General features: G+C 39.5%; 1 protein-coding gene across 1 annotated transcript in view; it reads left to right on the forward strand.

Annotated features, from left to right (window-relative positions):
* Positions 1 to 6750, forward strand: part of LOC131239513 (sulfite oxidase) — a 31571-nt gene extending 24821 nt beyond the window's left edge. The window contains exons 11-12 of the mRNA XM_058237249.1: positions 4026 to 4241; positions 6445 to 6750. Coding sequence (XP_058093232.1) covers positions 4026 to 4241; positions 6445 to 6573 — 345 coding nt within the window. The 3' untranslated portion in view covers positions 6574 to 6750. The remainder of the gene's footprint in view (positions 1 to 4025; positions 4242 to 6444) is intronic.
* The last annotated feature ends 8442 nt before the right edge of the window (positions 6751 to 15192 follow it).

Consider the following 15192-nt stretch of genomic DNA (forward strand, 5'->3'; position numbering starts at 1 on the left):
AGGAAGTTGAATGTAGACATTATTGCTTTGCAAGAGACAAAGCTTCAATCCTTCGATAGAGGTATGTTAAATTCAATTTGGGGTGTTCAGAATTTTGAGTGGGCAACTCTGGATGGGAATTCTTGTCACTTGGAAACAAGAATGTCTGGAGAATGGTGGGCAGTTTCTCTGATTCCTTCTTCTTCTTCTTTTTTGTTCTCCAAGGTTGCACTTTAGACTTTTTTTTAAAGGTTTTCTTAGTAGTATATGGTCCTTGCTCTTCTTCTCTGCGTGACCAGTTGTGGGATGAGCTCTTCTCAGGAAGGCAGTGGTGGGACATCTCGTGGTGCATTGGAGGTGATTTTAACATCGTGCGTTTCTCTTTTGAAAATTCCATTGAGGGTAGGGTAACCATTAGTATGTAGAAAGTTTCGAATTGGGTTGCTTCTCATGATTAATTGACCTTCCTCTTGGGGATGTCAGATTTACCTGGTCTAATAACTAGTTAGATGCCATCCTTTCTAGGCTTTATAGATTCCTCATCTCACATGATTGGATCAAAAAATTTCCCCATGTCAACCAACAAGGTTTGCCGAGAGTGGTCTCTAACCATAGGCCAATTTTTTTAGCAATTGTTAATGACAATTGGAGCCCAAAACCCTTCAGATTCGAGCTGGCTTGGAAAATAGAAGGGTCCAACAACATGATTTCGGAATGGTGGTCTTCCTTTACAGTTGCAGGCTATGCAAGGTTCATATTGGGTCAGAACCTCAGATTGTTAAAAGAACAAATCAAGATTTGGAAGAAAGAATTCTTGGGTTCTAGGGAGGCTTAATTCAAATCAATTTTGGCTAGAATTCATGATCTTGATCTTAAAGAAGAAGTTGGCTGCCTGTTGGAAGAGGAAAGGGCTGAAAGGCTTGATTTGTCGTCTAAGTACAACTTCTCCAAAGAAGAACAAATTAAGTGGCGTCAGCAATCTAGCTTTGTGGTAGAAACAAGGGGACAAGAACACTCGTTTTTTCTATAATATAGCGAGTGCTCGGGCCCGGGCTAATAGAATCAGAAGTGGGCTGCCTGCAGATCTAGCTGGTGGTGAATGATGTGAGCACTTAGGATAAAGAGAAAATTTGTGACTCTATTGTCTGATATTGTAAAGCTTTACTTTCTTGTGATGATTGGAGGAGTCTAACTCTTGATAATATTCAGTTCCCGTCGCTTTCATTAGAAGAGGCTGATTCTCTTGAGAAGCCTTTTACCGAAGAAGAAACTAAACTCGCTGTCGATTCGATGTGCGGTGATAAGGTTCTCGATCCTGACAATTTCCTCATATGATGTTTTTTCAAAAGTTTTGGTCGACATTGGGAAAAGATGTGATGGACTTAATTTTAGAATTTTTATTTTTTATTTTTTGTTAGAAACCGTCTTTCTAGAGATCTTGGTGCTACCTTCATTGCCCTAATTCCCAAGATGGAAGGGGCAGAGTCTTCGAAAGACTTTAGGCCAATAAGTCTTATCAGAAGTGCGTATAAGATTTTAGCCAAAGCTCTCTCCTTGAGGTTTAGGGGTGTCTTGTCCAAGATCATTTATGAAAATCAAGCCATCTTTCTAGAGATCTTGGTGCTGCCTTCATTGCCCTAACTCAAGATGGAAGGGTAGAGTCTTTGAAAGACTTTAGGCCAATAAGTCTTACCAGAAGCGCTTATGAGATTTTAGCCAAAGCTCTTTCCTTGAGGTTTAGGAGTGTCTTGTCCAAGATCATCTCTGAAAATCAAGGCGCATTCATAGAAGGTAGACAAATTCTAGATATAGTCCTCATAGCTCACGAATGTATTGACTCATGGCACAGGGAAGGGAAGAGTGGGTTAGTTTGCAAACTCAATATAGAAAAAGTCTACGACTAGTTGATTGGAAAATTTTGGACTATATGCTTCAGAGGCTTGATTGTGGCCTAAGATGGAGAGGTTGGATTCAGGCATGCATTCAATCTCCTTCATTTTTAATTCTCATCAATGGTTCTCCGTTCGGTATTAGGCAAGGTGTCCCTTTATCGTCTCATCTATTTGTTGTCATTAGGGAAGCTTTCAACATGATGCTTCATAAAGCTAAAGATAATGATTTAATTCGTGCAGCCAAGAGTGCAAGTTACTCACCTACAATATGCAGACAATATGATTCTTTTCTGTGATGCGGATATGACGTCCGTTGACAACCTCAAAAAATTTGTTTTTTTTTTGTTTTTTTTATTTTTTATTTTTGCTTCGAAGCGGTTTTGGGCCTAAACATGAATGTCACTAAAAGCAAAATGATGGGCATCCATATTCATCGAGAACATCTTTTGCAGTTGGCAAACACCTTTTGGTGCAAGCAAGGAACCTTCCCCTCTTATCTTGGGTTACTTCTTTGTGTCGGAAAACCGATGAAGCACTTGCAGGACAAAGTCATTGAAAGAATCAAAAGAAAACTATCAACTAAGAAGCGCCGATATCTTTCTATGGGAGCCTGGTTGACTCTTCTTAAAGCAGCCTTCTCAAACATGCCTATTTATTTTATGTCTTTATTCAAGTGCCCAAAATCAGTGTTGGATTGTCTCGATAAAATGAGGAGATTTTTCGTGGAAAGGGGCAGAGGAAAAGAGGAAATTCAATTTGATTAAGTGAGAGGATGTTTGTAAGCCGTTTAAGGAAGGAGCTGGTTTGAAAGATTTGGGCCTTATGAATGTCGCTCTCCTTGGGAAATGACATTGGAGATTTGGTTCGAAGCAGGCAAACTTTGGGGAGACCTCCTTTCTGCCAAGTACAATACTCAAATGGGGGATTGGAGCATAAAATCTTCCCATCTCTATCGTGGTTCAAGTGTTTGGAAAGCAGTAGTGTCAACAAATCATTTGTTTCGAGAATGAATTTATTTCTCTATCAGCAGGGGGAACCGAGTCTGCTTTTGGATTGATATTTGGTATGGGGACAAGCCGTTGTAGGAGATCTTTTCGAGATTGGCTAGTCTTGCGTCGTATAGGTTTGTTATGGTGGATCATTGCTATTCCCTTACTGGCAGCTCTATAGTTTGGTCTCCTTCATGTCGGGGGAATCTTTCGGATGAGGAATTCGAGGAGTTCCTTAGCTTGCTCGATTAAGCTCTCCATGCCTACGCCTTAAGAGAAAGATTCGATGTTTGGAAAGCTCATAGCTCCAGTATTTTTTCGGTGAGATCGTTTTACAGCCTCATCTCTAAGCAGTCGTTGCCTTCTTCCCTTACTGGAAGCTCTATAGTTTGGTCTCCTCCATGTCGGCAGAATCTTTCGCATGAAGCATTCGAGGAGTTCCTCAGCTTGCTCAATTATGTTAAGCTCTCCATGCCTTCGCCTTAAGAGAAAGATTTGATGTTTGGAAAGCTCATGGTTCCAGTATTTTTTCAGTGAGATTAAGCCTATCTCTAAGAAGCCGTCGCCTTCTTCCTTTCCTGTTCATCATTGGAATTATAGAGTGCCTTCGCGTACTGCTGCTTTTGTGTGGCTTGTTGGTAGGGAAGAGAGTTTTAACGATCGACAATCTTCAAAAATATTTGGTTTTGCCAAGTATCCACTTGATGTGCATGAGGGATGCGGAGTCGATTGATCATCTCTTTATTCATTATCTCTTTGTTATTTTGATTTGGGAGCACTTCCTTGATTTATTCAATATGTTTTGGGGATTGCCAAAGTCTGTTGATCAGCTTCTATGGGCTTGGCATGGGAGTAGAGTGGGTAAATCCCGGAAGGCAATTTGGAGACTTGTTGCGATGGGAATCCTTTTGTTCATTTGGAAATTTCGGAATGGTCGGTGTTTTCAGAACAAATCCTCTTTTGTCAAGGAGGCTATTTATTTGTCTGGTCAATTTTGCCATTTCGGAATGGGCTGCTTTTGTTAAATCAACAAATGATGCTAATTTATCTTCCTGGTTCTTTTTGTAGCTTCACTGTATTTTTTCCCCGCATTTGTACGGCTTTTTAATAAATTTCAGTTCTCTCTCTCAAAAAAAAGAATTCCATTTTATTGTGTTTGCTGCAGATCAGCATTTGTGGATATGCAGTATCTGGAGGCGGCCGCGGCATAGAGAGGGTGGATGTTTCTGTTGATGGTGGCAAGACTTGGATGGAAGCTTATAAATATCAGAAAAGCGGTGTTCCTTATGTCCCAGAAGATACAAGCAGTGACAAATGGGCATGGGTTTTGTTCAAGGTTGAGGCTGACATATTGCCAAACGCTGAGATAATTGCCAAAGCGGTATGCAACTGTTTCTTTTCCATTATAGACAGAGAGTCCGATTATATATCATGATCATCTAGTATCTAATTTTTGAAATCTCAAAATCTAAACGGGCTAACATTTTAAAAAGAAAGAAAGAAAAGAAACTGGAGGGAAATTGAGATCATGTAGGATGGTGGGGATTTTTAGGAAGATAGAGGAGAACTGAAGAGAGAATATAGAATTTTTGCACACTCCACAAATTAAATAAGTTGCCTTTCTTTTCTTTTCTTTTTTTCTTTTTTTTCTTTTTTTTTGAGTTATTTCCCCTTGTTAGAAGATAGTGTGAACTTTTATTTGCTAACCATGTGAACCATATGGCATCTACAAAACCATGTGCTTGCATGTGTCTATATTGGTGCATACATGCATGCAGGTAAAGAAAACCCGTGACTTGAGTCTAGGCTTAATATCAACCACTAATCTCTATTCAATCTCAGCCCTTGATTCTGTAAAAAAAGAAAAAATGAAAAAATGAAATATTATAGCACATAGTTCACTGTTAGACAACCTTAAAAAAAAATAAAAAATAAAAAAAAGAACAGGTCCGATTATGACCTTTTTAAAACCCACAATGACTACAAAAATGCTATTTAAAAAAATGAATTGTCTAGACCAATGTTAAAAGTATCTTCCGAAACTGTTATCACCCATGAACGATAAGGCTGTATTGGCCCATATTTGTCCAAAACAACCTGATACAGGGGTGATATGGGGCTGTATTTGTGTGAGCAATACAATACCCGATACACCAATTAAAAACCCTGGTCTAAAAACCTAAGCCCTTCAATACATGTTTACCATAAGTGGGCCCACTGGTAGCCCATAGGATCCACTGTTCTTGGACCCATGTCTTCTTTGCACGTTTCTCCCGATCATCTCAGCTGACAACAAGTTAGTTTAGACTTTAGAGTCATCAATGTAGATTTGGACCTCTGCCATTGCTGTGTTTTTCAATCTGACGACAGTGATGATTTATCTTCACCACGCGTTTCTTGAAAATGTCTCATGTGCTCTAGATTAGACTTTAGAGTTTTCTACAAAGATTTGGGGTAGGTCTGCTATTTTGGCATCTGTTTTGATCTGGCAGTTGCTATTTCTGCTGTCGGATCCAAAAATTTCAAAAACAGATGAAACTTTGTTTTAGATTTTATAGAAGCACCCTTGCAATGAAGCCAATATTACATGTAGAAACAGGCTGGGATGTGAACTTTATACTCTTATTTATGATTTGAAAATTGTTTTTCTTATTGGTGTATCAAAAGTCTGAAAGTGGTGATCCTTGTTCTTGCTATTCAAATTTATACTGAGGTGGTCTCACATGCAATTGGTTGGATGATTAAGTTATCATCCACTAGTTGATAAAGTCACAACATGTCATGTGTGTAAAACATACAAGCCATCCAAAAATTTGCCCTGTTCATGAAGAGCACTTTTTTCTTTTTGAGAACACATGATGCAAAATCAAGCCAATCAATCATCATGTGGGGTACACCATAGAAAATGATGGACAGCTGTTGCTATGATACAAAGTACACTGGTGAGTGGTGACCAACCTCAAGAGTGGATCGGCCTGATTTTTGCAATGTGATGCACACGGCACATTGCAAAGTATGCACCAGTTGATAACTTCATCAATTAACTAGTTGCATGTGAGACCTCATTTATAATAAGCCATAGATGCAGAAAATCGTCTGAGTTCTGTGCATACACTGGTAATCGATGGTTTCTACCTGCAACAGTATCCTTGGGTTCTGTTTGTAAAATTCAGGTCATGGTCTGGTTATTCCGACCACTGGTCTGATGGGGCCAACTGGGTGGGCCATCGCCCCCAAATCTCTCAGGTTGGAAGATCCTAACCATCAATCCTGGGGCTTTTTTTTTCCGGTTGAATTTGGACTGCTAGGTTCTCTTCTCAGCTGTTCATTTCTAGCCACTAATTGAAAGGTTATGGTTGTCATATGGAGGAGATCTTTCGAGCATTCTCCATCCATAGTGGGTCCTAACAGACCAATGGTATGATCACTGAACCATGGGACTTGCTTGTGCAAACCAAAACACCTGAGTATACAGTGCAGATCTGCAGGTTGAGGATCCTAGAACTCCTGGTCTGTATTACAAGTTCCGATTTTCCTAATAAGTGATGCAAAACATATCTTATCTCTGTCCTACTGGTGGGCAGGTTGATACAGCAGCGAATGTCCAGCCTGAGAATGTAGATGTCATATGGAATCTGAGAGGTATACTCAATACTTCATGGCACCGAGTCCACGTCCGGGACGCCTCGCAAGTCGCACACTCCAATCTGTAAATCCAAGACCTAAGGTACGTCTTGGCTTTGAATAGAGTGCACAGGGGCTGCCTTTTGATGGTTTTAGCTTTTGGGTTTTTCTAGACTGAAGAATAACATGTAGATAGATGGTGGCTTGAAACTTGAAGATGTGCTGTGGGAATTTGAGGGTGGTTTGAAAATTCTGGTTATGAAGTATTTTGTACTGCCTAATCTATAACTAAAGGAGGGTGGAAAGGTAGGAGGCAAATCCTTCCATGAAGAGGTGATAGGTGTACTAGCTTGCATGAGATGCAATGTGGTTTCGTGGCGGATGTGTCAACATGGTGGTAGTACATGTTGCGAGATCTGGGCCATTCATCAGTTGGGCTGTATTGTGAAAATGCTCAGGCGCACGAGACAGGCTTGCCTGTGAGAACTGACAAAATCTATATTTGACGTATATGTGTGGGCCACCGAGTGAGTGGACCAGCCTTGTGGCCACAGTGTGTTCTGATAGTGCTCCTTGCTTGATGAATGGTCTGGATCTTGAACCAGCAGCACCCGGAAGCTACCCCACGAATCTTAGGCCAGCAAGCACACTTAGCATTTGTCTCCACCTGTTCGTCTCCATCTGTGACTTGTCTGAGTTGGGGGTGACTCGTCCTGGTGAGTCATGGTTTCAAACAGGATCAGGTCAGACCAAGTTTTGGTTCACTCAGGCGAGTGGCTTGGGACTTGTCCAGGTCTTAAAACCATGATCATTGCCATGTTTCCTTCATTGATTTTTCTACCATTTCTCCACATTTGTAAAGTGCGCCTCAAGCGCTCTTGCCCATGAGCCTATTTGCATTGAGCTATTGTCATCAACTATGTCAATCTCACCCAAGACGGCCCTTACCGTGGGACCCACCTTGATGAATGTATTCTACATCCATGTTGTCCGTTTTGCGGGATCATTTTAGGGCATAAGCCCAAAAATGAAGCAGATCTAAATCTCAGGTGAACCATACTATAGGAAACAGTGGTGATTGAATGGCCCACCATTAAAAACTTCGTAGGGCCCACTGTAATGTTTCCATAATGTTTATTTGCCATCCTTGGTAAGGTCAGACAAACCTGGATGAAGGGATAAAACAAATATCAGATTGATCCAAAACTTTTGTGCCCCCACAATAAGTTTTTAATGGTCAACTGCCACTGTTTCCTATGATATGGTCCAACTGAGATTTTTGGGCTTATGCCTTAAAATGATTTGGCAAAAGAGATGGATGGCATGGATGTAGAATACATACATCAAGGTGGGCCCCATGGTAAGTGCAGGCACCCTCTTGGGTGAGGCTCGGGCTGGCCGCACCTAATCTGCCCTTCATTCTATTCAATGTGAGGCTAAAGAAAAAGGTAAAAGGTGCAAAGATCTTTGCATGTACAACAACCATATAACAGCTGGTTTGGCACCCTTGATTTAAAGGGATGTGGGTTTTTTTTATTATTCTTTTTAAAAGTCATTTGGTAGCAAGGATTTTGAGGGATTTGAACTTTAGAAGAGAATCAATCAAAAGAGTTTTTTTTTTCCCTGACATTCCCACCTTAAAGCTGATTTGCAAAATCTATTGAATCGGGGGTTAATATACTTGCTGCCAAACAAGCCCTACCATAGGTACAAAACTACCTCTTTACCTGTTCCCTTTTATCCTCTTTTCCATTGTAAATCTTTCTCAGGAATGTCAATCAAATCCATCTTTGAATTGAAATTGGGTTATTGATGTAAAGCTATTCCCTTTTGAATCAGATAGATTCCTATTTAAAAGAGGCTGACAATAAGTTTTTTTTCAGAATGTCAATCAAATCAATGTTTGAATTGAAATTGGGTTATTGATGTAAAGCTATTCCCCTTTGAATCAGATAGATTCCTATTTAAAAGAGGCTGACAATAAGTTTTTTTCAGAATGTCAATCAAATCCATGTTTGAATTGAAATTGGGTTATTGATGTAAAGCTATTCCCTTTTGAATCAGATAGATTCCTATTTAAAAGAGGCTGACAATAAGTTTTTTTCAAAATTGACTATCAATTTCTCTGTTAGAGGTATTCTAGAAATGTCTGTCATTAAGTAATTAACTCTACAAATGAATGTATCCAATTGAATTGTAAAATAGAGAGTTTCATGCAAAGTAATACGATTTGCTTGAAAAGATTTGTATAAGTTATGAGTTTGGCCGCCACTTTGTGGAAAATCATTAGGTATGAATATGTCAGATACTTGTTTTAAAATGCGGTTTTAACCAAAGTTGTGACTGAATGCCACCAGTTTTTCAGTTGCCATTATATCTGCCAAGACTTTCATTTGTCTCATTAGTCAAAGATATTGAGATAAATGAAAGGTGGAAAAGCTATTTTCAAAATTTGTTTAATAACAAACACTTTAACATCATGGAAATGGAGGGAATTATGAACTCAAAAAATGTCAGAATCCATAAAGAAAATTTGAGAAAGACGAAAATAAGAAGGGCCCATATGGATACCACCAAATATGTTATTTTTTCTACTTACAGTAGTAGATAAGTAATTTATTTGAGATAAGTTTGGTTTAAGATCAATTATAAGTAACTTTTTTACTTATAGTTATTTAATCACTTCAGCTCAATAAGTAGAAACCAAGACAAGCTACTTAAGGCAATCCAAATACTCCTAAAAAGTCATTTGACCATATGGTACCAATTGAGGTTTGGGAGTATACAGGAAATATTAGGTTATTTTGATTAACAAAATTGTTCAACGAAATTATAAATTCAAAGAAAGCACCAAACAAATGGAGGAAAAGTATTGTGGCATTTATTTATGAGGATAGAAGAAACATACAGAGCTCCACTAACTATCGTGGGACTAAACCTATAAATCATGCTACGAAACTTTAAGAAAGAATTTTTAAGCAATAATTAATGCATGAGATGAATGTATTAGAAAATTAGTTTGATTTTATTTTTACCTGGGGAGGTCAATGACTAAAGCCATTTTTTAACTCACGCAATTAATAGATAAACATAGAGAAAGAACAAAGGATCTTTACATGTCTTTATTGACTTAGAGAAAGCTTGCGAGAGGGTCCCAAAAGAGTTAATATAGAGGGTATTAGGAGAATGTAGTTTTAAGAGAATATATCAACATAATTAGGGATACGTGTGAGGGAATAGTAACAAATGTGAGAAGTACTACTGAAGATACAAGTGACTTTTAAATTAATGTAAGCTTGCACTAGGAAGTCCATAACTTTTCACATTAGTTATTGACAAATTAATGAGGCATTTATAGGAAGATAGCATATGGTGTATGTTGTTCACAGATGATAGTTTTGATCGAGAAGATGAGGACAACTAGATTTATAGAGAAGTGCTTTATGATATGTTTGGATAAGATCCGACAGTTCCATGATTGTGTAAGTGTGGCCACATGGCACACATGATATCTTCATGGTATGTGCTAAATATGAGGACAACTCAGTGATGCAATTCTTTGAAGGGAAGTGCTATGCACATGATTTGAAGATAAGAGCTTGTAACCATTAGGGTCATGTTAGCATTAAAGAATGCACGGAAGGCTATTGACGAGATAAGAAGGCATTTGGCAAAAAATGGCAGGCACAATTAAGTGAAAATAACAGCTACTTTATAGTTGGTAATATACGAATTGCCATGTAGGCAACGGTTATTCTCATGACTTCATTAGGGAGTTTATAAATAGCAGAAGAGAGTCCAATGAAAAGGATCCATGATCGATCGATCGATCAAATCCAATATAAACAACTCAGTTCTAGCGCAACGTTGTTTATCCAATCATCTGGGGCATTTAGCTTCCTCCATCACTCAACACCGTCGAACCCTTAGTCTCTAAGATTAGCTCAGTCCGTCCCTACCTTAAGCTGGACCGACTTAGTGATAGCCAGTGACTATAATTCCCTTCTATATGCACCTATGTGCGAATCTGAAGGAAGACTTTAGCTTTAAGAATTGTCTACTTACGGTCATATGTTGGGTGGACAGTAGGTTGAAATCTTAACATTACTCTATCATTGCTTATTGGCGGCCTGCTCAACGAAGCACCCCGCTATTCTTAGCCAGGTTGGTGATCCTGCTTTAGTGGTAACTTTCGCTTTTTTGCATCCATCTTTGATTTATTTTCATCAATCGCATAATTGTTGCACATTTGAAAGTCTTTAATTTTCAAGGCAAAAAGAACTCATTGGAGGAATATCCTTAACCTTTGCAAATCGTCTGATACCGCACTTGATGGTTGGTTGAATAGACGTTAGGTTGTACGTTCGACCAAGCACTATTCTATCTCGACGCCAGAGATCCGGTGGTTTTAGTTTGAATCGGACTCAATCGGTTCTAGCACACTCGCAAATCTGACACATGTATCAGGTGGCCGAATTCTACACCAACAAACTCTAAAGGATTTAAAATTAGTCATTGATTTTTAAGCAAAAAGAACTCGTTGGAGGAATATCTTCAACCTCTACAAATCGTCTAATACCGCACTCGATGGTTGGCCAAATAGAAGGTAGGTTGCACGTTCGACCAGACACTATTCTATCTCGACCCCAGAGATCGGTGGTTTTAGTTTGAATCCGGCTCAATCGGTTCTAGCACACTCACAAATCTCACACATGTATCCCGTGGCCGAATTCTAGACCAACAAAATTTAAATGATTTAAAATTAGTTGGATTAAAACAAAGTATATGAAATGTAATTTTAACAATAATAGTCGTGAGGTGGAGATAGTAATGTTAATAATGCATGAGAGCAGAGAGATTGAATATGATGTTGCCTATAGAGTTCAAGTGACGTGGAAGAAAAGGAGACATGCCTCTGGACCATTATATGATTGTCATATACCACTTAAACCGCAAGGAAAATTTTATAGGATTGCTACAGGACTAATGATGTTTTTGGGGGCAATGTGGGGAAATTAAGGAATAACAAGTGGACAGGATGAATGTAGCTGAAATGAGGATGTCGACATAAATGACTGACAAGACAAGTATAGAATTAAAAATAAATAATTTAAGAGAATTTAAAGTCACATCAATAAACAACAAAACGAGGGAATGTGGACTTAGATGATTTGATCATGTCAGGTGGAGATAGTAAGAAAAAGACATGATAATGATAACTAGGGCTTAAATTGAAATTATGATAGAGTGGAATGGGGAAAAGGATCTCTCTAGCTACCCGAATCTGTTGGTATATAGCTTAGATGATGATGATCATCATAATCCGTGCCATTTAATATGGATTTATGAAAAAGCACAAATATGGATTTGGACCGTTCATCCTGTCGGTCCCACCTTTAGTATCCCAGTAGCTCTCAAGAATTACTCAGATTTGATGATCTCGACCATTTGATCAATTCCCAACAAAACAGTTAGTCAATACTGGGGCGGTGGCTTAATCCCGAGTGCTGCACCTGCGGAGACGCCGTCGCCCCGACCGAGGTGGAAAGCGCGCGTCGCAAGGCATGCCGCTTGTGGCACCGGTGTGCTCCTGGCACCGGCCTGTGGGCCGCCCATTCGATCCGTCTTGAAACATGGACCCAGGAGTTTGATATGTGTGCGAGTCAACGAGTGCCCAAACCCGCAAGGCGCAAGGAAGCTGATTGGCGGGATCCCCTCGTGGGTTGCACCGCCAACCAACCTTGATCTTCTGAGAAGGGTTCGAGTGAGAGCATGCCTGTCGAGACCCGAAAAATGGTGAACTATGCCTGAGCAGGGCGAAGCCAGAGGAAACTCTGGTGGAGGCCCGGCCTATTTACATCATCTATCATTGTCTGTCCAACTTTTCTTCTCGTTCCTCTCAAGAATCACTTTCATCAGATGATCTTGGCCTTGTATTTTATGGCCACTAAAATGGAAAGTCTATATCATTTATGAAAAATATCCTACCATAGATTTGGACCATTCATCATGTGAGGCCCACCTCTGAATCACCTTTTCTCTAAAGAATACTTTTCATGGATACCTTTCCTCTCAAGAATCACTTTGCTCACATGATCCCAACCATCCAATTAGTGGTCAACAAAACAGGCGATCCAAATTTTTATTGCCAAAAAGGTCTGTACGTATGGATCTAGATTGTCCTTGTCGGCCCTCCTATTTTTATAAATCAAAGGTGGGACCCACATGGACTTTGGTATCCATCATGGAGACCGTTATGAGAGAGAGAGAGAGAGAGAGAGAGAGAGAGAGAGAGAGAGAGAGATATGATTCTAGATGTTTTTGGAATTCCAAACATCCAAGGGAGAGTAGTGATTTTGTAGAACCTTGGGCCTATTGTGGTTGGCCTGTTCGGGGCTTGGGGCTTGGCCTTGGCCTTTGGAGGCACCAAAATGGCCTGCAAAACACAAAATCTCAACATCCATTGAACTCCCTGTATAAAGATATATGACAATGCGGACTACTCCGCCTTGTAAACCATGCTTCCATCCAAACAACCCTTCACTTCTAATGAACACGACCTAAACATCAAACCATCATAATTTTTTAATTAAAGCTTTTCTAATTGATGTTTTCACTTACTTGATAATTTGGACTATTTTTATTCCGTTTATGGGATTTAATTCATTTCTTTCTCTTATTATTATTATTATTATTATTATTATTATTATTCAAGGCATATCGTGGGTGATACACCCGGAGCAAGAGTGAGCAAAAAGAGAAAAGGAAAAGAGATTCAAAGTTGAGGAAAAAATGAGAGAGAAGCGAGCAGTGCAACACCCATCTTCGTTATTTTTCTTGTTGTGGCCCACTTTAATCCCTCATCTACTTAATGTTTGGGCTGAGTTTTTAACATAAGCTGATACAATAAATATAATAAGTGACTATCAACCATTCATTTGAGTGTGTGTATAACATCTTTGCTGCATGGTTTTCATAATTAGACCCTTTGTGAGGCCTACACGCAAAGAAGAGGCTGATTGATACGGGCCACACATGTTAAAAGGAGTAAAAGGAAGCAGGTGTAATATAAATCATTAATAGCACCTTGAGCATTAAAATGTAAATTATTCCTTAGCAAGCAGCTATATTTTTAATGACAATAGTCAAATTACTATAACTAATTGCAAGGGTAAAAATGTTTAAAATTATTCTAGTTATATATAGTTTAGATTATTATTATTATTATTAACAATGCCATACAGCCACTCATGCTTTGAGCGATTTCCAAATAAAAGCTTGCTTTTCAACGTCTTTTTAAAAACACGCGTGCATTTACATCACTAATCATTTTACCGAAGTCCGTCTGCTACCATTACTTGTTGGATGCTATATTTTTAAAATGACCAAGATCCCTTCTTTCTTTCAATATTTTTATTTTTCATCTCTAGCACCTCTCTCATGCCATGGATGATTGGGTTGGTGATCCAAGCCCTCCATCTCTGTGGGCCACCTATGAATGAACAGTTACACCAATTTTTTCAGCTATCAAATAATCCTTTCCATCTGGTTTTGGACTTCAACTGGACACGATCTAATAATCTCCATTATTTTTTTGTGTGGCTCACTCAATATTTAAAACTACATTATTATTAGGCTCGTGCTCTAAAATGAGATTACAAAGCAAATGGACGGATTGGATTTCTCACAAGCATCCTAATCGGCCCCACTTAGCTTCCGACCCCTCTTCCTTGAGAGTCTCATCTCTCTCCACAACTTTACGACAAAAGACTCCTCTTTCTCCGCACCGATGGGAGTGACCCTTACAAAGACTCCTCTTTCTCTGCACGGATGGGACGTCAGAGAGTGACCTTATAAGTTTTTAACGGTGGGCGTCACTCTCCCCGCTGTTTTCTGTGGTGGGGTCCACTGGAGCTGTGGATCTGAATCATTCTTTCGATCCTGCCCTATAATTATCTCTCCAAATGGATGAACGGTGTGGATACACAACATACATCATGGTGGGGCCCACAGAACTTGGTGACGTCACTTCAGTAGCGAGTCTCGCTACTCAACCTGTCAGTAGCTAATCCGCGTCCGTTGAAGGACATGACAAACGTTTGTAACCCCATCACAGGTGGGGCTCACCATGATGTTTGGTTAAAATCAAATCTGTTCATCCATTTTTTCAGGCCATGTTAGGACACGATACAAAAAAATGAGATGGATCAGAAACTGAAGTGGACCACACGATGGGAAACAGTGGGAAAGGGCTGTGCCTACCGTTGAATGATTATTGGGGTCCATTGTGACGTTTATAGGTCATCCAAACCGTTTATAAGGCGTAGCAACCGTTCATAATGTCATTCTCAGTCGGACAGCCTGAAAGATTCTGTGGCCCCAGGAATGTTTTAACGGCGAATGTACAATGTCTACTTTTTTCTGTTATGTGGCCCATTAGATCATTGGCTCTGGCGTATTTTTGGGCTCATAGCCTAAAATTTCCTTCCTAAGAAGATGGGCCAGATAGATATTTCAAGGTTTTGGATCACAGAAAGATAAGCACATTAATACAGAAAACACTTAGCAACGAGAAATGGCAGCAGAGGTGAGCCCCTGGCCTCACATAACACGGTGCGACCCTTTCCGTGGAGCCCACCTTCACTTGTATATATTCTATATCCACACCGTCTATTCTCGTTTAAAGAACATTTTAGTGCATGAAACAA

This window comes from Magnolia sinica, chromosome 3 (genome assembly GCF_029962835.1).
Source record: "Magnolia sinica isolate HGM2019 chromosome 3, MsV1, whole genome shotgun sequence".
NCBI classification, from domain to species: domain Eukaryota; kingdom Viridiplantae; phylum Streptophyta; class Magnoliopsida; order Magnoliales; family Magnoliaceae; genus Magnolia; species Magnolia sinica.